At 65.1% G+C, this 22,950-nt stretch overlaps 3 protein-coding genes across 5 annotated transcripts; 2 read left to right on the top strand and 1 right to left on the bottom strand.

The window, feature by feature from the left end:
• Nucleotides 1–115: 115 nt before the first annotated feature.
• KIF1C (kinesin family member 1C) lies at nt 116–9,190 on the bottom strand. 2 transcript variants are annotated; one of them, XM_074531493.1, is made up of 23 exons: nt 8,872–9,190; nt 7,825–7,948; nt 7,492–7,568; nt 7,213–7,392; nt 7,062–7,127; nt 6,470–6,648; nt 6,273–6,384; nt 5,921–5,998; nt 5,743–5,808; nt 5,588–5,663; nt 4,838–4,916; nt 4,478–4,599; nt 4,125–4,243; nt 3,925–4,004; nt 3,723–3,798; nt 3,539–3,618; nt 3,356–3,453; nt 2,986–3,069; nt 2,317–2,479; nt 2,158–2,215; nt 1,695–1,985; nt 1,218–1,367; nt 116–843 (listed from the first exon to the last, which is right to left on the bottom strand). In XM_074531493.1, exons 2-23 carry the CDS (start codon nt 7,928–7,930, stop codon nt 358–360), a joined length of 2,826 nt encoding a protein of 941 aa, XP_074387594.1. In that variant the 5' UTR covers nt 7,931–7,948; nt 8,872–9,190; the 3' UTR covers nt 116–357. The 2 variants fall into 2 exon arrangements, with proteins under 2 accessions (XP_074387594.1, XP_074387595.1); XM_074531494.1 differs by having other exon boundaries at nt 581–843; nt 1,120–1,367.
• Nucleotides 9,191–9,809: 619 nt separating this feature from the next.
• CAMTA2 (calmodulin binding transcription activator 2) lies at nt 9,810–16,726 on the top strand. Its single transcript, XM_074531492.1, has 18 exons — nt 9,810–9,968; nt 10,398–10,487; nt 10,561–10,664; nt 10,990–11,057; nt 11,138–11,273; nt 11,704–11,775; nt 11,857–12,034; nt 12,474–12,614; nt 13,058–13,836; nt 13,931–14,057; nt 14,156–14,284; nt 14,473–14,579; nt 14,672–14,853; nt 14,951–15,029; nt 15,209–15,443; nt 15,855–16,024; nt 16,113–16,369; nt 16,657–16,726. Exons 2-18 carry the CDS (start codon nt 10,457–10,459, stop codon nt 16,709–16,711), a joined length of 2,850 nt encoding a protein of 949 aa, XP_074387593.1. The 5' UTR covers nt 9,810–9,968; nt 10,398–10,456; the 3' UTR covers nt 16,712–16,726.
• A 216-nt stretch (nt 16,727–16,942) lies between these two features.
• On the top strand, nt 16,943–21,078 carry SPAG7 (sperm associated antigen 7). 2 transcript variants are annotated; one of them, XM_074531501.1, is made up of 13 exons: nt 16,943–17,005; nt 17,102–17,173; nt 17,284–17,304; nt 17,658–17,800; nt 17,885–17,959; nt 18,101–18,421; nt 18,698–18,881; nt 19,248–19,315; nt 19,428–19,516; nt 19,675–19,759; nt 19,995–20,084; nt 20,399–20,555; nt 20,919–21,078. In XM_074531501.1, exons 6-13 carry the CDS (start codon nt 18,335–18,337, stop codon nt 21,047–21,049), a joined length of 891 nt encoding a protein of 296 aa, XP_074387602.1. In that variant the 5' UTR covers nt 16,943–17,005; nt 17,102–17,173; nt 17,284–17,304; nt 17,658–17,800; nt 17,885–17,959; nt 18,101–18,334; the 3' UTR covers nt 21,050–21,078. The 2 variants fall into 2 exon arrangements, with proteins under 2 accessions (XP_074387602.1, XP_074387603.1); XM_074531502.1 differs by lacking the exons at nt 16,943–17,005; nt 17,102–17,173; nt 17,284–17,304; nt 17,658–17,800; nt 17,885–17,959 and having other exon boundaries at nt 18,402–18,421; nt 18,616–18,881.
• The last annotated feature ends 1,872 nt before the right edge of the window (nt 21,079–22,950 follow it).

Below are 22,950 nucleotides of genomic sequence, written 5' to 3' on the forward strand. Positions count from 1 at the left end.
CAAACAGAAAGAGGCGGGGCCCTACGCGAGTGGGCGGAGACGGAGGCGTGCTCAGGGCGTGGCCTAGACATGCCAAGCTGGAGTGGGCGTGTCCAGCAGAGAGGAGGCACCAGACTTGGGGGGGGCCCCATAATTGAGGCGCTTCTGTTTAATTAGCGGGATCGCCATTAATTAAGGACTCCCCTCTAATAGGGGGGGCCCTCCTGACCGAGAACCCCTCCCCAGACACACACACACACGCGGGGGGGTGGGGCAGTGTGACAGCAGCTGGGGGCTCCCCGGGGCGGGGACACCCCCGAAATGTGGGGAGGGGGCTGTGATTGTCCATTTGGGGAGGGGGCGCGCCCCCAAATCCCCCTACGGGATTTGACCCCGCGCCTTCAGGTCGGGAGCCGAGCGCTGGCGGCGGACCCGGGGCGGAGGTGGGGACCCCCCATCCAGAGACCCCCGGCGGGGCCGCCCCGAGTGGGGAGGGGGCTGCAGTGAGGGGAGGGGGCTGTTTTCAGCTTGGGGGGCGTCCCCCGCGCCCCCTGCCCAGGCCAGGCGATGCTGGGGGTTGCTCTTGAAGGGGAAGCGCAGCTTGGGGTCCTGCTGGAAGCGCGGGGGACGCCGGGGGGGCTGCAGGAGGGGCTGCGGACCCCCGCCCGCCATCAGCCGCGCCTGCTCCTGGCGCAGCCAGCGCAGCCGCCCCCGCCGGAACGCCGGGTCCTGCTCCATCAAACGGCACAGCCGCGCCGCCGCCGCCCCCGGGGGCGAGGGGGGGTCCGCGCGGGGCCGGGGGCAGCACGGGGAGGGGTCCCGGGGGGCGTCCTGGGGGGGCGGATCGGCATCGTCAGCGTCGTCCTGAGAGGGGATGGAGAGGGGGGTTACAGGGGTCTGGGGGCGAATAGAGGGGGCTGCAGGGGTTTGGGGGTGCTGTGGAGTGGGAGGGACATTTAGGGGTGTCAGGGGATGGGGAGGGGGCACTCGGGGTGTCAGGGGGCTCCGTGCGTCTCTCAGGGTCCCTCTGGGTCTCTGTGGGGTTCCCCGTGCCCCTCAGGGTCTCTCAGTGTCCCTCAGTCCCTCTCCGTGTCTGTCAGTCTGTCCCTGTGTCTGTCCATCAGTGTGTCCCAGGCTCACCAGGGGGATGGGGATGACGCGCTCCATCTGCCCCACGCGTGTCCCTCAGTCTGTCCCTCCCCGTGTCCCTCAGTGTCCATCAGTCTGTCCGCGCTCACCAGGGGGATGGGGATGACGCGCTCCATCTGCCCCACGCGGTCGCGCAGGGCCCGGATCTGCTCGTCCTTGGCGCTGTTCTGGCGCCGCACCTCGCTCAGGATCCCGGCCAGCCTGTCCAGGTGCAGCCGCAGCCCCTCCACCTCGCTCACCTGGCACACAGGTGTGCATTTTATCAAAAATCCTTTCTTTTATCAAAAACCCTTCCCTTATCTGCCTGAGCTTGCTCCGGATCCCCCCAGCCTGTCCAGGTGCAGCTGTAGCTCCTCCTTCTCCCACCACACTCACCTGCTCACTGCCTTCATCCTCCTCGTCCTCCCACCACACTCACCTGCTCACCGCCTTCATCCTCCTTCCACCACACTCACCTGCTCACCGCCTTCATCCTCCTCCCACCACACTCACCTGCTCACCGCCTTCATCCTCCTTCCACCACACTCACCTGCTCACCGCCTTCATCCTCCTCCCACCACACTCACCTGCTCACCGCCTTCATCCTTCTCCTCCTCCTCGCGCAGCCGCGGTGCCTGCTCCAGGCTGGGCTCGGTGCTGACCCTCGGGGCTGGCGATGATGATGACGATGATGACGATGATGATGATGTCCCCGGTCCCCGGCGGCGCTGCGGGATCTGGTAGACGCGCAGCGGCTCCCGGCGCCCGGCCCGGCGCGGCCCCGAGGGCACCACGGAGGGCACGGAGGGCACCGGGAGCGGCCGGCAGCCCGGCCCGGGGCACGGGGGGGGCTCGGGGCACGCGGGGACCTCGGGGGGCTGCGGGGAGATGGGACAGAGATGGGGGAGAGGCCCCAAGGAGGCGGGGGAGCCCGGGGGGACACCCCGGAGACCCCCGAGACATGTTCAGGACAGTCATGAGACACTGAGGGGACCCAGGAGACACCCAGGAACCACCAGGATTCCCAAACGCCCCCCGTGCCCCCCTCACCTGTGTCTGCTCCGACCCCTCCTTGTCCCCCTGGGGTTGGTTCTGCAGCTCCTGCAGCCTGGGCGGGGGGGGACACGCAGGGTGAGCCCCCCCAGGGCTGATCCCGGGGCTCCCCAGGCCCCGTGCCCAGCCGTGCAGGTGCCCCCAGCCCGTGCCCACCTGTGCAGGCGCATGTCGATGCCCTGCTGCTCCAGCAGCTCCCTCTGGGCCAGGTTCCAGTCCAGGGGGGGCCCGGGGGACGCCCCCCGCTCGCGCTGCCGCCGCGCCTGCTCGGGGTGCGTGAAGCGGAACACGTGGTTCTGCCCCAAAATCAGCCTGTTCCCTGGGATGGAGGGGGTTAGAGGGGATTTCAGGGGAGATTTGGGCAGGTTCTGCCCCAAAATCAGCCTGTTCCCTGCGTTTGGGGGGCTTAGAAGGGTCACAGAGGAGATTTGGGGGAGATTTGGGCAGGTTCTGCCCCAAAATCAGCCTGTTCCCTGCATTTGGGGGGGTTTGGGGGGGCTCACAGAGGGGATTTGGGGTAGATTTGGGCAGGTTCTTGCCCAAAATGAGGGTTGGGGAGGGGGTTGGGGGGGTCACAGAGGGGATTTGGGGCAGATCTGGGCAGGGTCACAGGGAGTTTAGGGTGGATTTAGGTGGAAAACGGGGCTTTGAGGGTGTCATAACAAACTCCAGAGAAAATCTGGGGGCGACACAAGATTTATCGGAGGTCAAAGAGAATTTGGGGAGGAAATTTGGGATTTTTGGGGGGTTTCAAAACCTGTTCTTGGGCACAGGGGGATTTTGGGGACACACAGAGGGATTTGGGGGGGCTTTGGGGGTCCCTACCCGACTTGAGCACCACCGGCTCCGTCACCTGCTTCCCGTTGACGTAGGTCTCAGCCCCCTCACACGGCTCCAGCGTCACCACAGCTTCAGGGGGGGACAACAAGGCGAGGGGGGGTCACCCCCGTGCCGAGGGAACCCCAAATCCCACCCAAACCACCCCAAAATCCCCCCAGGAGCCTCGCGGTACCTGGGGGGGCCACGCTGACCTGCTCCAATTGCAGCATTTTGGGGAGAAAAGGGGTAAAAAAGGAGTTAATCTGCGCCAGGAGAAGGCTGGGCAAGGGGAGGGCACCCCAAAATCCGGGAGGGCACCCCCAAAATCCGGGAGGGCACCCCCAAAATCCGTCAGGGACCCCCCAACACCCCGTACCTTCCCCCGAGGAGGGGTCGGGGCAGCTGCGGAAGAGGCAGTGCTGGTCCTGGATGGACGGTCCCGAGAGCTTGATGTCCACGTCCACCCGTCCCACCCTGCCCAGGGGGGAAAACACAAATTGGGGGGGGTCCCAAAGGGGGTCCTGAGGGGGTTTGGGGGTCCCACAGCCCCCCCACCCACCTGGTGACGCCGTCCTTGATATGGTACAGGAGGCACTCGGACATCAGGGGGTCCTCGTTGAGGTTCACCAGGTGCGGGGTCTGTTTGGGGGGTTTGGGGATAAAAAGGGGGGTCAGGGGTTGGGGGGGACCCTCAGGGTGAGGCAAACCCCCCCCCCCCCAATTAAAAAAAGTTAAAAATTTGCCTTTTTGGGGGAAAACACCCCAACAGTGCCGCCGTCCTCGCGCAGAGCCACCCCCATCTCGGCCAGCAGCGCTTCCCTGGGGGGGAGCACAGGAATTTGGGGGGGAAAAGGAAATTTGGGGGGTTCAGGAATATTTTGTGGGGGCTCAGGAATATTTTGGGGGGGTTCAGGAACATTTTGGGGGTCCAGGGCCCCCCCTCACCGCTCCAGCCTCAGCGCCTCCGTCCGTCTCAGCTTCTCCTCCCACGTCTCGTTCAGCTCTGCGATGATTTTTTCCGTTTCCTGGGTTGAAAAACAAATTTTGGGAGGGGTCCCCATGGATTGGGGACCCCCTCAGGCTCCCCGAGGAGCAAGGCAGGGGTTCTGGGGGTTTTTTGAGAGTTTTTTTTTGGGGTTTTTCACCTGCAGCCGCTCCATGGCCTCGGTGGGGCCCAGGGGGGGCTCCAGCCCCGGGTCCCCATTGAGGGTGGGGGGCGCCGTGCTGGGGGGGGCGCTGGAGGTGAGCGAGGGGTCGGTGAGGCCTGGGGGGAGATGGGGGGCTCTGCGTGAGGGGGGGGGCACCTGCTGCACCCCCAAATCTCATCTCCCCCGAATTCTCTCTACAACTGACACCCCAAATCCGCCCCCCCTACAAAATCCTCTAAATCTGACCCCCAGACCCCACAAACCCCTTTAACCCCATCCTCAAAGCCCAAATCCCACCAAATCCCCCTTCAGAGCCCTAAAAGCCCCCAGATTTCACCCAAACCCCTCACCCTGCGCGCTGAGCAGCTCCCTGAGCCGCGTCACCTCCCGGCGCAGCTCGCGGATCAGCCGCGCGTTCGGGTCCTCGTTGATCACCGCGTGGCACCGGATCTGCTTCGTGCGGTCCGCGTACCTGGGGGCACAAAACGGGGAAAAATGGGGAAAAAAGGGAAAAAGGGGGGTGGGATCAGCACCAGGACCCCCAAAACCCCCCCGCCGTGGCACCGGATCTGCTTCGTGCGGTCCGCGTACCGTCTGCATACCTGGGGGGACAAAACGGGGAAAAAAGGGGAAAAGGGGGGAAAAAGGGGGGTGGGATCAGTGCCGGGACCCCCAAACCGCCCCCGAAGCCCCCAGAGCCCCCTCCTCACCGCAGCGTGCTCAGCGTCTCCTCATAGCTGCAGTCGGCTGGGCTCAGCGCCGCGATCATGGCTGTGCGCGAGTTCCCTCCTGTTTATATGCATTTATATTTATATAAACATTTATATATTTATATATAAATACATATAAGTTTTTATATACATAAATCTATATAAACAGAAGAGAGCTAAATATATAAATATATATGTATAATACACAAATAAACATATATTAAAATTATTTTATATATAGTAATTATTATTTTAAAAAACTAGATATATTTAAATAATATATATAAAATAATATAGTATATGTTTATATACATAATAGATATAAGAATTTTTATATATAATAGTATAATAAATAAAACAATAATATAGATTAATATATAAATACATATAAATAGGAGAGAACTAAACATATATATATATATAAATAATAATATATAAACACTATTTTGTATGTAATAAAATTGTTTTTAAAATAACATATTTAAACAATATATATAACATAATATCCACTTACATATAATATATAGAAATTATTTAATGTATAATAAAATTATATTAGTAAATAATATAAATAAATAAATTATATATATATATATATATGTAAATATATGTATATATATGTATATGTGTATATATGTATATATGTATATATATATATAAATATCCTGAGCCCCCCAATAGATCAATATCCATATTTTGGTACTAGATAAATACCCACATTTTCAATAAATCCCAATAAATCAAACCCACCCAGGTTCTCCTTCAGCAGCCACGTCAGCACCGAGTCCCGGTACGGGATGAACTCCGGCTTCTTCTTCTTGCTGGTCTGCCCGGGAGGATGAGGAGGGTGGTGAGGAAGGTCGTGAGGGGTCCCCAAACACAGGGGTGGGGGACCCCAGACTCACCGCCTCGGCCAGGGCAGAGATGACCTTGCCCAGCGTGGTCAGGGACTTGTTGATGTTGGCGCCTTCCTGGGGAGGAGGAGGAGGGGAGGAAGGCTCAGGAGGGCTCTGGGGGGCAGCGGGGAGTAGCCCCCTCTTTTCTGGGGGTCCCAGCCCCTCTTTTCTGGGGGTCCCAGCCCACCTTGAGGCGGATGCCCTTGGCCCCCGAGGCGTCGGCGCGTTCGCTGCCCGCCAGGTCCACCAGGGAGATGCGGCTGACCTGGGGGGATTTGGGGGAAATTTGGGGGTGTTTGCGGAATTCTGGGGGTGATTTGAGGGAGCGGAGAGAATTGCTGAGTGCTGGATGAAGCTAACGGCGAATTTTGGGGGAATTCAGGAGATTTTGGGGGGATTTCAGGGTGATTTTTGGGGGATTTCAGGAGGGGTTTCAAGAGACTTTCAGGGGATGATTTGAGAGCGATTTCAGCGGGATTTCAGGGTGACCCAGAACTGGTGTGGGATGGATTTGGGGGTCACTCCAGGCCCCCCCCGACCTTCTCAGTGGCCAGCTCGCTGAGCGGGTCCTGGCGGCGCTGGCTGAACACGATGCTGAACACGGCGTGCGAGCGGCTGCTGGTCTCGTTCATGTTGGTGGCCGCCACCGTCCTGCAGGGGACCGGGACGGGACCCTCGGTGCCTGGGGGAGGTTCTGGGGGGTCCAGGCCGCCCCCACACCCCGCCCTGCCCACACCTGGCCTTGTTGCCGCTGTCCATGAGGTCGGCGATGTCGGCGAAGGAGGCCACGGCCAGGCGGGACAGGTCCTGCACGTAGGGCCCGAGCAGGGGGTGCTCCCGCACCCGCAGCCCCCCGCGGCTCTTGGGGTTCAGCAGGTCCCGCACGCGCTCGCAGTAGATCTCCAGGTAGCTCACCTGGGGGGGGGACAGGCTCAGGAGGGGCCGGGGGTGAAAGATCCAAACTGGGGGGCAAATCGATGGGGATTTTGGGGGGATTTCAGGGATGATTTCTGGGAGTTTCAGGGGGTGATTTCAGGGAGGAATCGCCAAAATGGTGACGGGGGAAACTCCCAAAGTGCTCAGCTGAGCCCCCAAAATGTTGGGATGGTTGAGCCCCCAAAATGTTTGGGTGAGTGGCAGATGAACCCCCAAACTGTTGTGGGGGGCGTCTGGCGACTCTGCGGGACTCAGCGTCTGAACTTTGGTGTCTCAACACCCAAATTGCCCAAGGGGGGGTGTCTGCAATCCAGGGGTCACGCTCTGACCCCCCAAGCCCCCCTGACCCCCCAGAGCCCATGAGACCCTCCCCAAATACCCCCCAAACCCACCTCCACAGAGAACGACAGCTCCGGCGACCCCTCCCGAGCCATGCGAGCGAACAGATCCTCGCAGAGCTGCGGGAGAGGAGGAACCGTGAGCCGGGATCCGGGGGGGCTCCAGCCCTTCCCGAGCCCCCCGGGAGCCCCCCAGCCCCCGGACCTGCGGGATGATGCCGCGCTGCCCCGGCTCCTGCCGCCCCATCATGGTGTAGGACTTGCCGGCGCCCGTCTGGCCGTAGGCGAGGATGCAGACGTTGTAGCCCTCGAAGGCGTGGGCCAGCATCTCCTCGCCGATGTCCTGGTACACGCGGCGCTGCGAGGCGAAGTTGGGGTCCTCCTCCTGCGGGGGGGGGGACACTCAGGGACCAGCCCCTCTTTTTTGGGGTCCCAGCCCCTCTTTCTGGGGGTCCCAGCCCCCCCGAGCCCCCCGAGCACTCACCGAGGTGTGGGACCAGTAGGAGTAGTCGAAAGTGAAGTGTTTGGTGCCGTCCTTGGGGAGCTTGGGGTTGGTGATGCCTGTGGGGTGGGGGGGGTGACACCGGCGTTGGGGTGACCCCCCCACATCAGCCTCACCCCCCCCCAGCACCCTCACCCCCCCCAAAACCCTCCCCGTTGCTATTTTTAGCCCAGGGCAGCTGCACTCCGGGCCCGGGGCCAGCACGGGACAAGGACGGGGACAAGGGGGGGGGTCCCATATCGTGATTCCCCCCACCCCCCCAGCCCTGGGGGTCCCTCCCCTGTCCGGACCCCCCCAGGGACGCCCCCCACTCACAGGTGGTGTTCCCCCGCATCTGGATGACACACTTGGCCTGGCGGCTGCTCTCCCTGGCGCTGAAGGGCCGGACCCGCACAGCCACCTTGACCGAGGCGCCCGCCATGCCCGCGACAGCCTCAGCCTGTCGCGACAGAGAGGCGTCACCGCCCCCTCCCCTCCCGTCACCGCCACCCCTCGGCCAGGTGTGTGTGCCAGGTGTGTGTGCGACCCCCGGGCAGGGCAGGGCAGGGCAGGGGGGCTCCGTGTCCCTCCCCCGGTGCCGCCCAAGGACAGCCCTAAAAATAAACCCGGGGGGGGGCGTTTCATAAAAAATAAAAACCAATAAATAATAATAAAAAAATAAACAGAAGTAAACATATAACAATCTAAAAATACAAATACAATAAATATAAATATATAAAAATAAATACAAATATAGACAAATATATAAATATATAAATAAAAATTATATATGCATATAAAACAAAATAAAAATAATAAAATTAAAAATAGTAATATGAAAAATAATGAAAATAAAAATAAAATATGTAAATATATAAGTATGAATATAAATACGACAAATGTAAGTATATAAATATACACATACACTTATATAAGTATATAAATACAAATTTTATATAAATATAAATATATAGAATCAAATAAGAATAATAAAAATAAAAAAAAAAAAAGAAAATTAAAAAAAACCCAAAAGAAAATAAAACCGGGGGAGGGGGTGAGCAAAGAGCCCCCAGCCCCCGGTCCCAACCCTCCCCAGCGCGCCCCAAAATTCCGGGAGAGCCCCGGCAGGGTCAGAGGTCAGGGACGGGGGCACAGGGGGGGATTTGGGGTAGGGGGGTGCGATCCCTCCCTGGGTTCCCCCCCTCAAATCCCAGGTGACTCCAGGTCAGCATAAACAGCACATGACACCCCCAAGCGTCACTGAGCCCCCGGGACGCCCCACGCCCCCTTCCCACCGCCAAACCCGCCCCCACCCCCCTGTGAACCCCCCGAATTTGCTCCCCGACCCCCGACACCCCCCAAGCTCTCGCAGTTCCCGCTCACCGGCCCCGCGGTGCCGCATCCCCTCGGCCCGGGGCTGTCCGGGGCGTCCGAGGGGGGCCCGGGGGTGTCCCGGGGAGTTCCCGGTGGGCTCCGAAGTTTTCCCGGTGGTTCCCAGCGGTTCCCGGCCGTTCCCGGGGGGTTCCGAGGGGTTCCCGGGGGCTCCTGGCGGTTCCCGGGAGTGTTCCGTGGGTTCCCGGGGGTTCCCTGGGGCGTTCCGGGGATGTTCCGGAGGTTTCCCAGTCGTTCCCGGGGCTCCGCGGCGGCTCCGGGGCTGCGGCCGCGCCCGGGCCCGGCGGGGCGGGGCTGGGCCGGTCCGGGGGCGGGGCCTGGGGCGTGGCGCGAGGGGCGGGGGTCGATACCCCGCCCTTTGTTAAAAGGGCAACGCTGTACAGATGGGGCCCACATCTAGAGCGGGTTTTCCCGCGTTTTTACCTCAGGATTTTCCCCTCATGTTTCTCTCCCCTTTTTCCCTCAGGGTTGTGTTTTCCCCATTTTTTTGCTCACACTTTTGTCTTCTTGTGAAATTATTTTCTCCATTTTCTTTTCGTTTTTTTCTTTCTCTTTTCTTTGTAAAAACTGTAAGTTTCCCTACATTTTTTTCGCCCAGAAAGACTCCAAATCCTTAAAATGGCCCCAAAAAGACAGCCTCTAAATCCTCAAAATGGCTCGAAAATCGCCTCAAGAAAGTTTGTTTTCAGTACTAATGGTATTTTTCATGCAGTTGGAAGCCTTATTTCAGAGTTGTGTAATCTGAGAGTACAACTGGTCGTATAACCGTAAAGTTTATTGTGTTGGCAGGACAGAAAGCGTGTGATTCGCCCATACAATCATAAAAAAGGGAGTGACAGCGAGAGAATTGCACAATTTAATTAACAAAGTTCATCGCGCCACATCGCCCCGCCCACACGACCCCGAATGCCCCCACCCCAACCACCCCCCTTTATGCGCTAACCACGCCCTCTCCCGGCGGCCCGCTGACCACGCCCCCTTGCGCGCTGACGTCAGGCGCCGGCGGCGCTGGCCCGCGGCGGGCGGGAAGATGGCGGCGGGCGGCGGGGGCGGGGGCGGCGGCGGCGGCGGCGGCCCTGAGGCGCCAGGTGGGGCCGGGGGGGCCGGGGCGGGGCCGGGGGCGGGGCCGGGACCGTGTGGGGCGGGGATGGGGGTTGGGGGGGGTTCCGGTGGGGGGGGGGCCGCTGTGGGGCGGAGATGTGGGGCGGAGATGGGGGGGCGGTGGGCGGGGCTTGGGGGGGCTGTGGGGAGGAGATGTGGGGGGCAATGGGGCAGAGATGTGGGGGGCAGTGGCACAGAGATGTGTGGGGCGATGGGGGAGATATGTGGGGTGCGATGGGCAGGGGATGTGGCGTTGCAGTCCCCTGTAGCCCCATTGTCCCCATCAGCTGTTTCTGGGGGTCCCTGATCCCCTGTCCCCCCTATGTCACCCCGCATTCCCCCACCCCGTCAGCCATTCTGGGGGTCCCTCCACTGTCCCCCGCCCTGTCACCCATTTATTTTGGGCGTCCCTGCAGGTTGCAGCCCTTGCTGTGCCCCCCTCGGGGAGCCCTGAGGGCCCCACACGCCCCCCGAGATGAGCAGCAAGGATCCCCCCGAGGTCTCAGGTGAGGGCAGGGGGACACGGGGGGTTGCTGGGGACAGGGAGGGGACACAGGTGACACCGAGCCCTCCCCCCAGCAGAGAGGGGACACCTGAAGGTTTTCCTGCCCCGGAAGCTGGTGGAGTGTCTGCCCAAATGTCCCGTGCTGCCCAAGGAGCAGCTGCGCTGGAACACCAACGAGGTGGGCACTGGGGGGCACTGGGGGGAACTGGGGCGCACGGGGATGGGCATGGGAGGGATGTGGGGTGGGCAGGAGGGACTTGGAGACATGGGAGGGGATGTGGGGACACAGGAATGGGGATGGGAGGGACTGGAGCTGTGGGGACACAGAAGGGGCGTCAAAGGGACACAGGAGGGGGCTTGGCTGGGGATGGGGGCAAAATGGGGGATGGGCAGGACAGGGGACACCAAGACCACGGCACAGCAGGGGTGGCACAGCAGACTGGTGCAAGGGCTGAGGGACAGGGGACACAAACTTGTCACTTGTCACCTGTCCCCCTCCCCAGGAGATCGCCTCGTACCTCATCACCTTTGAGAAACACGACGAGTGGCTCTCGTGCTCCCCCAAAACCAGGTCTGGGGATGCCCTGAGGGGCTGGGGGTGGCATGGGGGCTCCCGGGGGGCTCCCGGGGACCCCCTGACCCCGTGTCCAGGCCGCAGAACGGGTCGGTGATCCTGTACAACCGGAAGAAAGTCAAGTACCGCAAGGACGGCTACTGCTGGAAGAAACGCAAGGATGGCAAAACCACCCGTGAGGACCACATGAAGCTGAAGGTGCAGGGAGTGGAGGTAGGGGGACCCCAAACACAGCCTCCCCCCTCCCCAAAAAACCACCTGGTGTCCCTCAAAAAGCACCCTTTGCCATAAAGGTGCTTGTGGTTCAGGTATGGGCAGCTGAGGATGCACCTGGCAGGGCGTCAGGACACACAGAGGGGGGACAGAGGGTGCTGGGTGCCCTCAAGCCACACTTTTGGGGTGCTGGGGACACCCAGTGGGTGGTTTAGGTGGTCCAAGATTCCCAGTTGGGGCTTTGGGGGTGTTGGGAGATGCCCAAAATGGGGTTTGGGGGTGCCAGGACCAGCAGGGGGTGGTTTGGGGGCGTCTACCTCCTGCAGCCCAGGCAGCTTGAGAGTCTGGCTTGCATGTGAGACCCCCACAGGCTGCAGGGACCCCCCAAAATCTGTCAGACCCCCCCAGTCCTTGCTGTGTCCCCCCCCAGTGCCTCTACGGCTGCTACGTGCACTCCTCCATCGTGCCCACCTTCCACCGCCGCTGCTACTGGCTGCTGCAGGTAACTGGGGAGGGGGCCAGGACCCCCCCAGGACCCCCTGGGACCCTCGCAGGACCCCCCCAACCCGCTGTGCCCCCCCAGAACCCCGACATCGTGCTGGTGCACTACCTGAACGTGCCGGCCATGGAGGAGTGCGGCCGGGGCTGCGCCCCCCGGCTCTGCAGCCCCCCCCTCTGCTCGGGGGCCCCCCCGCTCTGCGACCCCCGCGAGTGGCTCAAGTGGTCCCAGGAGGAGCTGGTGGCTCAGCTGCGCCCCATGTGTGAGTGGGGGGCTGCCCTGGGGGGCTTCTGTACCGGGGGGTTTGACCACAGAGGGAGGGAGAGACACGAAAATCCTCAGTTTTTTGGGCAGATTTGTTGGTTTCTTTATGGAACTTTGCAGGGTAAAGTGGGGCTGGGGAGGGGGAGGACACCCCAAACGCAGTTCTAGAGGAATTTTGTGCTTTCCCACAGGATGGAGTGGGGTGGGGGCTCTGTGGGGCTGTTTTGGGGGGTCTCTGTGTCTGAGGGGTTCCCCCCCCTGTCCTGCAGTCCATGGGGTGAAGTGGGGCTGTGGCAATGGGGGGGATCAGAGGGTGGGGGGCTCTGTGGGGCTGTTTTGGGGGCTGGGCAGGGGTGCGGGGCTGTTTTGGGGGGTCAGGGAGGGCGTGCCCCCCCCCCCAGCTGTGTCTCTGAGGGGTTTTGTCCCCCGTGCCGCAGTCCATGGGGTGAAGTGGGGCTGCGGCAATGGCGGGGCCGCCCCCGGGCTGTCCCTGGAGCAGCTGGTGCAGCACGTCCTGGAGAGGCACCAGGCCCGGCCGCCCCCCCGCACCCACGCCTGCCTCTGCGCCGGGGGGCTGGGTGAGACTGACCCCCCCGGGACCCCCGAAATCCCCGGGAACCCCCGAAATCCCGGGGAACCCCCAAAACTACAGGGAAACCCACCCGAAATCCCGGGGAACCCCCGAAATCCCGGGGAACCCCCGAAATCCCGGGGAACCCCCAAAACCCCGGGGAACCCCCCAAAACCCCAGGGGAACCCCCAGGGAACTCCCCGCGACCCCCAAAACCCCTGGGGAACCCCCCAAAACCCCGGGGAATCCACTGGGACCCCCAGAATCCCTTGAGAATCCCCCAACACGCCAGGGAACCCCCCGGGACCCCCAAAGAGCCCCTGGGACCCCAGAACAGCCCCCTTGTGACCCCAAAATCCCCCGTGCGACCCCAAAATCTGCCGCCACCCCAAAATCCCCATGTGACCCCCAAATCTGCCCCCCGCTAACCCCCCCCGTTTTGCCCCCCAGGCACCCCCGGCCATAAATGCAGCAGCACCAAGCACCGAATCATCTCCCCAAAATTGGAACGGGCGGGGGTCGCCGCCCCCCCTGGGGACCCCCACCCCAAACCTGCCCCCTCCTCCCCGGACACCACGCAGCCCTCCCCGGCGCCCCCCGAGGGACCCCCGCGACCCTCCCCATTTCCCCTCTCCTCATCCTCCTCCTCCTCCTCCTCGGGGGGTGCTGGGGGGACTCTGCCCCTTCTGGTGGTCGCCAATTTAGGGGGTGGGGGCGCGGTGGCGCCGGGGGGTCCCGAGCAGCCCCTGGGGCTGACCCCGAGCCAGCACCTGGTGGGGACCCCCGAGGGGTCGTGCCCCACGGCGCCCCCCCCGCTGCAGCCCCCCGCCGCCGCCTTCGACCCCGACTGCTTCCTCAACAGCCCCCGCCGCGGGCAGACCTACGGCTGCGAGGCCGACCCCCCCCCCCGGCGCGCCCCCCCCGGCCCCCCCAACCCTGCAGGAGGAGGAGGAGGAGGGAGAGGAGGAGGAGGAGGGAAAGCGGGGGGCTGCAGCCCAGGACCCCCTCCCCGCCGCCGCGCCCCCTCCCCAGCCCGCGTTCCCCCTGCCCTTCCCCGAGCTGCTGCTGGGGGGCGGGGGCGACACGGGCGGGGTCCCCCCGACCCTGCGCGACCCCCCCCCACGCCCCCCCCCACCACCAGCTCCCCTCCTCCCCCTCGGGCCCCCCCAGCGACCCCCCCCCCCGCCGTGGCCATCACCGATTTCTCCCCGGAGTGGTCGTACCCCGAGGTGAGCGATTTGGGGAGGGGGTGCTCTCCCCCAGACCCCCCTCCTGCCCACCCCGGGGGTCCCCGGTGACCCCCCCGGTGTGCCCCCCCCCCAGGGCGGAGTCAAGGTGCTGATCACGGGGCCCTGGGGGGACCCCAGTGCCTCCTACTCGTGTCTGTTCGACCGCACCTCGGTGCCCGCCGCGCTGGTCCAGCCGGGCGTGCTGCGCTGCTACTGCCCCCGTGAGTGCCCCCCGCCCCAATTCCCGCTGCGCCCCCTCCCCACGGGGGTCTGCCGGTGCTCTGACCCGCCCTCTCCGTGTCCGTGTGTCCATCCGCAGCCCACGAGGCCGGCGTGGCCGCCCTGCGCGTGGCCTGTCCCCCCCGGCTGCTCTCGGCCGCGGCCCCGTTCGAGTACCGGGCACGGGGGGCGGCCCCCGGGGCACAGCTGGACTGGCTGGCGCTGGACGGTGAGTGGGGGCCCCCGGGACCCCCCCAGAACGGGACAGACCCAAACACCTGGGTTCATTTTGGGGTCCTGTTGTGGCGGCCCCAGACCCGCCCCTCTCTCCGTGGAGCGACGCTCTTTGGGGTCAGGGCGTTTGGGGGGGCTCTGGCAGTCAGGGCGCCCCCCTGACCCTGTGCCCCCCCTCGGCAGAGGCCCAGTTCCGTCTGTCCATCCTGGAGCGCCTGGAGCAGCTGGAGACGCGTCTGGGGGCCCTGCCCCCCCCGCGGGGGGCTCCCTCCGAGACCCCCCCTGAGCAGGTGAGGCCACCCTTGGTCCTCTGTGTCCCCTGATGTCCCCAGATGTCCCCACTGTGCCCCCCATGTCCCCTGACATGCCCTGCTGTCCCCAGGGGCCGGGCTCCTCCTTCGAGGCGCGGGTGGTGGCCGTCTGCGAGGCCATGATGGCGCGGCCGGGCTGGTCGGCGGGGACCTCGCTGCTGGCACACGGGGTGACGTTCCGTGGGATGACTCTGCTGCACCTGGCAGCCGCCCAGGGCTACGCCAGCCTGGTGGAGGCTCTGCGGCGCTGGCGGTGAGCAGGGACACCTGGGGACACCTGGGGACACCTGGGGCAGTGTCCCCAGGCAGAGGTGACCCTCCCCAGCCTGTGTCCCCTCCTGTCCCTGCAGGGCGCTGGCAGTTGAGAGCCTGGAGCTGGAGCAGGAGATCGACCCCCTCAACGTGGACCATTTCTCCTGCACCCCCCTGGTGAGGGGACACTGGGAACATTGGGGACACTGTGGTGGTGACACTGTGGCAGGGCTGGCAGTGCATCCCAAGGGCATGGGGCACAGCGTGATGTCTCAGGCAGGGCTGGGGGATACCAGGGGTGGCACCTGGACACAAGTGACACCCTGGGGACAGCGCTGTGCCCTCGTTGTCCCCAGATGTGGGCGTGCGCCCTGGGGCACCGGGAGGCGGCGGAGCGGCTGTGCCGCTGGGACCGGCGGGCGCTGGCCGTCCCCGACACCCTGGGGCGGCTGCCCCTGGCCCTGGCCCGTGCCCGCGGCCACCTGGCCCTTGTCACCCGCCTGGAGGAGCTGCAGGTGTCACCCGTGTCCCCTCGCTGCCACCTGCCCGGCCTGCGCGTCCCCTCCCCGCTGTCCGCCAGCCCCGACACAGGTATGGCCCCTTGTGTCCTCCCTGTCCTCTGGACCTCTGTCCTGGTGTCACTGTGTCCTGTCCCTGGTCACCACCCCCTGGTGTGGTCACTGTCACTTCACTGTCACTGTCCCTTCTCTGTCACTGTCACCATATCCTCCCCCATCCCCTTCTGTGTGCCCCTAGGGCCCCGTCCCCTGTGTCCTCCCCATGTCCCCTGCTGTCCCCTGTCCTCCCCCAGCATCTTTGTGTCCCATATGTTCCTTGTTCTCTTGCCATGTTCTCCATGTCCCCCATCACTAACCCCCCTGTCCCTGCCATGTCTCTGTGTCCCCACAGTGTCCCCTGTCCTCCTGCCATGTCCTCCATGTCTCCTCGGGGTGTGTCCCCATCACTAACCCCCCTGTCCCTGCCATGTCCCCGTGTCCCCAGGGCTGAGCACAGCCAGCAGCCTCTCGTCCCCCTCGGGGCTCTCCGAGGGTCCCGGCTCCGTCCCGCTGCCCCCCGGCCCCCCCGGGCCCCCTGACGATGACGCCTGGGGGGTGGCAGTGCCCCCCAGCCCCCCTGAGGATGCCCTGGCCCCGCCCTCTGACGCCCTGCAGGTAAAGGGGGGGGGACAGGGGGGCAGAACCCTGGTGTCCCCAGGCCGAGGTGGGGACACAGATCCCCGATGTCCCCCTGTGTCCCCAGGCCGAGGTGAGGACACCCCTTGTCCTTTGTCCCCAGGCCGAGGTGGTGACCCTGGCCCGCCAGATCATCGAGGCCACCCCCGAGCGCATCAAGCAGGAGGCGCCAGGGGGGCCCCCGGGGGCACTGGGAGCACCGGGGGGGACCCCGGGCACAGCGGGGACAGCGGGGACAGCGGGGACAGCGGGGCTGGGCGCTGCCATGGCCTGGCTGGCCACCTACCTGGAGAGCGTGGACCGGCCCCCCGCACCTGGGCACAGGTACCCTGGGCTGGGGGGGGGCCCAGGGGGGCACCCTCAGCTCCCCGGGGGGGGTCACCCCCAGTCAGCAGCACCCCGAGGGGGTCTTGGGGATCCCCTTGGGAGGGTCCTGTGCTACTCCAGTGTCTCCATGGTGGGGGAGTCTCCCACATCCTCCACACCCCAGAGTCCCCCTGGGGGCACCCCCTGGTCCCTGGGTGACAGCCTGTGACACTCCTGGGTGTGTCCCCCCCTCACCCCCCGTCCTCCTGACCCTCCTGTGCATGCACCCCCCCCCCCCCCCCCAGGGCAGAGGTGGCCTCCTCGCAGGGGTCCCTGGGACACCCTAGGGACATTTGGTGACACTCAGATCCCCTCCCGTGTGTGTCCCACCCTGGCTGTGTCCCTCCCCGTCCCCCTGACCTTGCCATGTGTGTGCCCCCCCCCAGGGCAGAGGTGGCCTCCTCGCGGGGGTCCCCGGGGGTCCCCGAGCGGCCGCCCCCCCCCTCGGCAGCGGGCTGGGCCGAGTTCCTGAACGCCTCCGGGGGGGCCCGGGGCGAGGGGGGCGCCGTGGCCCTGCTGACCCTCAGTGACCAGGAGCAGCACGAGCTCTACGAGGCCGCACGGCTCGTCCAGGGGGCCTTCCGCAAGTACCGGGTGGGTGCCACCTCCCTGCACCCCAAAACACCCCTGGGGCCCCCCCGGGGGCTCCCCAGCCCCGCTGACCCCCCAAACCCCCCCGGGTCCCCCCAGGGCCGGAGGCTGAAGGAGCAGCAGGAGCTGGCGGCCGCCGTCATCCAGCGCTGCTACCGCAAGTACAAACAGGTACCCCAAAACCCCCGGGACCCCTCCCAGGCACCGCCCAGAGCCCCGGGGACCCCAGACCCCCAGGGACCACCCAGAACCCCCCTAACCCTCTATCTCTGCCCCACAAGCTGACCTGGATCGCTCTGAAGGTAACAGGGGCCGTGTCGGGGTCACTCAGATGTTTGGGGCTGTTTTGGGGTCACCCAAGTGTTTGAGGTCACCCAGGTGTTTGTTTGGGGCTGTTTTGTGTTTTGGGGTCACCCAGGTGTTTTTGACGCAGGGGTGCTGTGACACTGGGGTGCTGTGTGAGGGTGCTGTGACACTGGGGTGACCCTGGTGACACCGGTGTCCCTTGCAGTTCGTGCTGTTCCAGTGGATGACGCAAGGGTGCTGGGTTACTGGGGTGACATTAGGGTAACTGAGGGTGCTGGGACACTGGGGTGACATTGGGGTCCCTGTTTGAGGGTGCTGTGACGCTGTTGTGTCCCCGTGTCCCCCCCAGTTCGCGCTGTTCCAGCGGATGACGCAGGCCGCCATCCTGATCCAGAGCAAGTTCCGCAGCTACGCGGAGCAGAAGCGCTTCCAGCGCCGCCGGCGGGCGGCTGTGCTGATCCAGCAGCGCTTCCGCAGCCTCCGCCAGCACCGGTGCGGCCCGGGGGGCTCCGGGGGGCGTGGGGGGCACGGGGCGGGGGGCACGGGGGTCTCACCTGCCCCCTCTGTCCCCCCCAGGAGCACCTTCCTCACCCTCAAGCAGGACCAGGCAGCGCGGAAGATCATGAGGTTCCTGCGGCGCTGCCGCCACCGGTAGGGGCACAGGGAGAGGGAGGGGACAGCGGGAGGTGTCACACGGGGTGGGTGGGGACAGGGGAAGGTGTTCCCAGGGCTTTGGGTGCAGAGTCCCAAAAAAGCCTGATCCCACCCCAAATTTGCGTGTCCCTGGCCCAGGATGGAGGAGCTGAAGCAGAACAAGGACGTGGAGAGTTTACAGACGCGGGGCCTGGCCTCGTGACCCCCCCCACGGGGCTGGGGGACCCTCAGTGCCCCCCCCACGGGGGGAGCTCCCCTCGCTGTCCGCCCTCCCCAGGCGTGTCCGTGTGTCCGGCTGTCCCCGTGGGGAGGGGCAGGAGGGGGCAGAGCCGCCTCGCGCCCCCTCCCCATCGCCCCCCGCCCCTCCCCCGCATGCCCCCGCCGCCCCCCCCACCCCGTGGGGGCTCTTTGTACAAAGTTCCATTAAAAACCAACGAGGAAGCGGGAATGGAAAATGCGGTGAGTTTGTGTTTGTGGGTGGGGAGGGGACACTGGGGGAATATGGGGGAGAGGGGACACTGGGGGGACACGGGGAAGGGAAGGAGGGAGGGGACATCGCTGGGGGAACATGGCGGGGAGGGGACACTGGGGGGACATCTCTGGGCGGGCGGGAAGACCCAGCGGAGCTGGAGGTACGGGCCCTTTAAATACAGGCCACGCCCTCTGGGCCAGACCACGCCTCCTAGGCCGGGCCACGTCCTCTGGCCTGCCACGCACGTTCCTCGCTCCGCCCAGGCCCCTTCTACGTCTCCGGACGTGATTACGCAGGCGGACGCCGGGGACGTGTCCCGCGCGCGGCGGCGGCGTTACGCATCGCCCCGTCGCAAGATGGCGGAGCTGGACTTGCTGGGCTCCATCCTCAACTCCATGGAGCGGCCGCCTGCCGCGGCCGATGGCGAGACGCGGCGCCGGGCGCGGGGTCAGCAGGGCCAGGGAGGGCGCGGAGGCTCCGGGGCAGCGGCCCTGGGCGGGGAGCGGCGCGTCCCGGCCTTTCGCCCTCAGAACCCCCCCCACCCCCGGCGCCCGCCCTCAGGCGAGGCCCCGCCCCCAGCGCCATGGGCACGCCCTCGCGTTGCTGATTGACAGCGGGGGCCGCCTGGCCACGCCCCCGCCATGTCCCCCGTGTGCTGCTGTTAGTTGCAGGCCACGCCCCTGCTCCGGTCAGAGGGCGCAGGCCCCGCCCCCTCCGCCCCCCGAGAGTTTTTTGGGGGTCCCAGGAGGCTTTGGGGCTCCCCTGATGTGTTTTTGGGGTTCCCCTCTTCGTGACCCCCCCTGTTCCCCCCAGAACAAGCCGCTCGCATGAAGAAGCTGCAGGAGCAGGAGAAGCGCCAGAAAGTCGAATTCAGGAAGAGGGTGAGTGGAGGGGCTGTGCATTGCTGGGGCATTTTGGGGGGCTCCCCTGCCCTGTCCGTGCGTCCCCCCTGCCCTGTCCGTCTGTCCCCCCAGCCTGTCCGTCTGTCCCCAGATGGAGCAGGAGGTGTCCCAGTTCATCCAGGCCACGGGGGAGCCCCGGCGCCGCTTCCAGCCCATGACCAAGATCGAGAGGAGCATCCTGTGAGCACTGGGGAAACTGGGAGAACTGGGGAGGCACCGGGGGGCACTGGAGGTACTGAGGGCACTGGGAGGGCACTGGGGACACTGAGGGTGTACTGGGGCAGCTGGGGACCCCCCCAGGGCCCTCCAGTGCCAGCAGCTCCCCGCTGTCCCCTCAGGCACGACGTGGCCGAGGTGGCCGGGCTGACATCGTTCTCCTTCGGGGACGACGAGGACAGCCGCTACGTGATGGTGTTCAAGAAGGTGGGGGACGGCTGGGGGGCGTGCTGGGGGGGTGACAGGGCCCGGGGTGACACTGCTGTCCCCTCCTGGGTGCTGGCTGTCCCCTGGGGGTTCCAGGGGAGGTGACAGAGCCCCAGTGACCCCGCTGTCACCCCTGGGTGTCCCCCGTGGGTGCTGGCTGTCCCCTGGGGGTTCCAGGAGAGGTGTCAGAGCCCGCTGACCCTGCTGTCCCCCCTGGTGTCCCCGTCCCCCCCAGGAGTTCGCACCCTCGGACGAGGAGCTGGAGGCGTACCGGCGGGGCGAGGAGTGGGACCCGGCCCGGGCCGAGGAGCGGCGCCGCCTCCGGGTAGGCGGGGCTTAGAGTGGGTGGGGTTTAACTGGGATATGGGTGGTGCTCAGCAGGGCGTGGCCACGCGGGTGGGGCATGTATGGGTGATGGAGGAAGGAGTTATGGGTGTGGCATGGGCTTGGTAGGTGTGGCCCGGGTAGGCGGGGCTTAGTGTGGGTGGGGTTTAACTGGGATGTGGGCCGGGCTCAGCAGGGTGTGGCCAGGTGGGCAGGGCATATAGGTATGATGGGGGAAGGGCTTACCTGGGTGTGGTGTGGGCTCAGTGGGTGTGGCCCTCGTGGGCGGGGCTTTTGCTGACTGCTCACCTGCAGGAGCTGGCGGCACAGCAGGAGGAGGCGGAGCTTGAGTCTGGCCCTGCCCCCCCGGGCCCCCCCAACGATTACAAGGACAAATATCGGCACCTGATTGGCTGCGAGGCCGCCAAGGCCGCCGCCCGCACCATGGAGGCCAACAAGGCCTACGGCTGTGGTGAGTGGGGGGTCTGGGGGGTCCTGGGGGTATCCATGGGGCTTGGGGGCTCCTGGGGGGCTTGGGCAGCCTGGGGGGGCTGGGGGGGTCGCTGAGGGTCCCTCCCGTGCCCACAGTGCCCATGGCCAACAAGTGGGGTCCCATGGAGGTCCTGGGGGTTTCTGGGGGGCTTGGGGGGGTCTCTGGGGGGGTCTGGGTGTCTGGTTCTTTCCCCAAATACCTGTGCTGTGCAGGGGTGTCTGGGGGTCTGTGAGGGTCCCTGCTGTGCCCCCAGTGCCTGTGGCCAACACAAGGGGTCCCATGGAGCCCCTGGGGGATTTGGGGTGTCTGGGGGGTCTCTGAGGGTCCCTGCTGTGCCCCCAGTGCCCGTGGCCAACAAGAGGGACACGCGCTCCATCGAGGAGGCCATGAACGAGATCCGGGCCAAGAAGCGCCTGCGGCAGGCGGAGGATGAGGGGGGGGCCGGGGGGGGCGCGGGGGGGCCCTGTGTGTGATGGGGGGAGGGGTGGGGGGGGTGACCCCCTCCCAGGGGTATTTAACAGCAGGGGGAGGGGGATGGGGTATGCAGAGGGGGTGATAAAGAGCCTCGTTCTCCTGTCATGGTGCCCGTGTCTGCTTTGGCGGGGCGGTTTTGGGGAGGGGGGCACCCCCATATCCCAGATTGTGTGTGTGTGCATCCCACTCCCCAAAAAAAGCATGGGTCAGGAGCTCCTGGTACTTTACAAAGGTTTTTGGGGTGTGGGGAGCCCCTTGGTGGGGGGGCCAGGATGCCCTTCCCCCTCCTTCTTGGCCTGGGGGGTTTTGTGCCCTTTCAGCTTGGCCTCCCAGTGCCAGCAGTGCCTCCCAGTTCCATCAGAGGCCCTCCCAGTTCCGTCCCAGTGCCCTGCAGTGCCTCCTCGTCCTGCTCAGGGTCACTCTCCTGCCTCCCAGTTCCGTCCCTGGGGTGTCCAGGCCCCAAATCCCTCCCGAGACCCCACACATGGATGCACCTTGGCCAAGGGTCCATGGGCATCCAGGCCCCAAGACCACCCCTCCAAATTCCTCTCCTTCGACGGGCAGAGGGACCCCGGTGCCCCCCGCCTCCACCTCCTGCCCTTTCCCACCCTTCCCCCACTGACTTTTCTGCAATTACCAGAAATTCGTGATGTGACCCCAAAACCCCATCACCTCCTGCCCTGGGGCCCTCCGTGTCCCCAGCACTCCTGAGCATGTCACCACAACCCTGAGCCCCCTGCACACCCCCAGGACTCCCCCTCACCCCAGCACCCTCCCTGCCCCTTGGCTGTGAACAAATCTCTGAGATTCCCATGGGAATCCGGGGTCTCCTTGGTGGATTTGGGGGGCCCCGGGGTCAAGGCCAAAGTCCTGGGGGTCCCAGCCCAGCCCTGGACCCCACAGACCGCCCCCAAAAATGGGGAGAACCCCCCATGTCCAGTGCCCTGAGCTGACCCCAAGCCCTCCCCGCCATCCCACGGGGGACCCTCAGCGACCCCAGACCCCCCTCAATTCCCGGAACACCCAGAGGGGCCCGGGGGGATTTGGGCCCTTCCCACCCGGTGCTGCCCCCCACGGAGGGACCGGGGTCCCATTCAGCCCCCGCCGGAGGAGGGAGAAAAGGGGCGGAGCCACTTGAGGGGGTCCCCACGTGTCGCCCCCGGGTCTGGGACGAGTTTTAGCCCCCCTCAAAGGATAACGCGACCCCCAGCCGGGGGGGCTGCAGCGCCGCCCGAAGGCGCTGGGGGGAACAGCAGCCCCAGAGGGGAGGGGGCAAGCCGGGGCGAGGGGGCACCCGATTTTGGGGGTGCAAAATGTTCTTTTGGGGGGGGAGCTCAGCCCCTAAGGAGTCCCAGGGGTGGGGGAGGGGGGAGCTGAGCCCCATGGGCCCCACAGTGGGGGAGGGGCAGTGGCTTTGACCACTTCCCGGGGAAGTTCTCGCCGGGGGGGGGGCGGGGCCGGTCCTTTTGTGGTGGGGGTGGAAGGGGCACCCCACGAGGCCTCGACCTCCGCCCCAGCCCCGTTCTGGGGGTCCCGGTACCCTCGGCCCCCCTCGGGGGGGGGCGGGGAGATGATCCCGAGCTCCTCGGTCCCCCCCACCCTCCGCTTTCCCCGTCCTCAACCGCCGAGCCCCTCCCCCACCCCGGGGCAGGAAGTGAAACCGCTGCCCCTCCCCCCGGAAAGTCCCGCCTGGGTCTGACTCAAACTGAGCCCCGCGGGGGGAGGGGCGGGGGTCCCGAGCCCCCCGACTCACACCGAGCTGTCGCGACCCCCTCCCCAGCGACCCCCGCGAGAGGCCCAGAGCGGGGCGCGGTGTCGCGATAAGGGCGTGTGTGTATCCCGGAATAATCGGGAATCGCGATATACAGGGAGGAGGCGCAATAACGAGGGATTCGTTATA

The sequence above is a fragment of the Zonotrichia albicollis genome, chromosome 36 (genome assembly GCF_047830755.1).
Source record: "Zonotrichia albicollis isolate bZonAlb1 chromosome 36, bZonAlb1.hap1, whole genome shotgun sequence".
Taxonomy (NCBI): domain Eukaryota; kingdom Metazoa; phylum Chordata; class Aves; order Passeriformes; family Passerellidae; genus Zonotrichia; species Zonotrichia albicollis.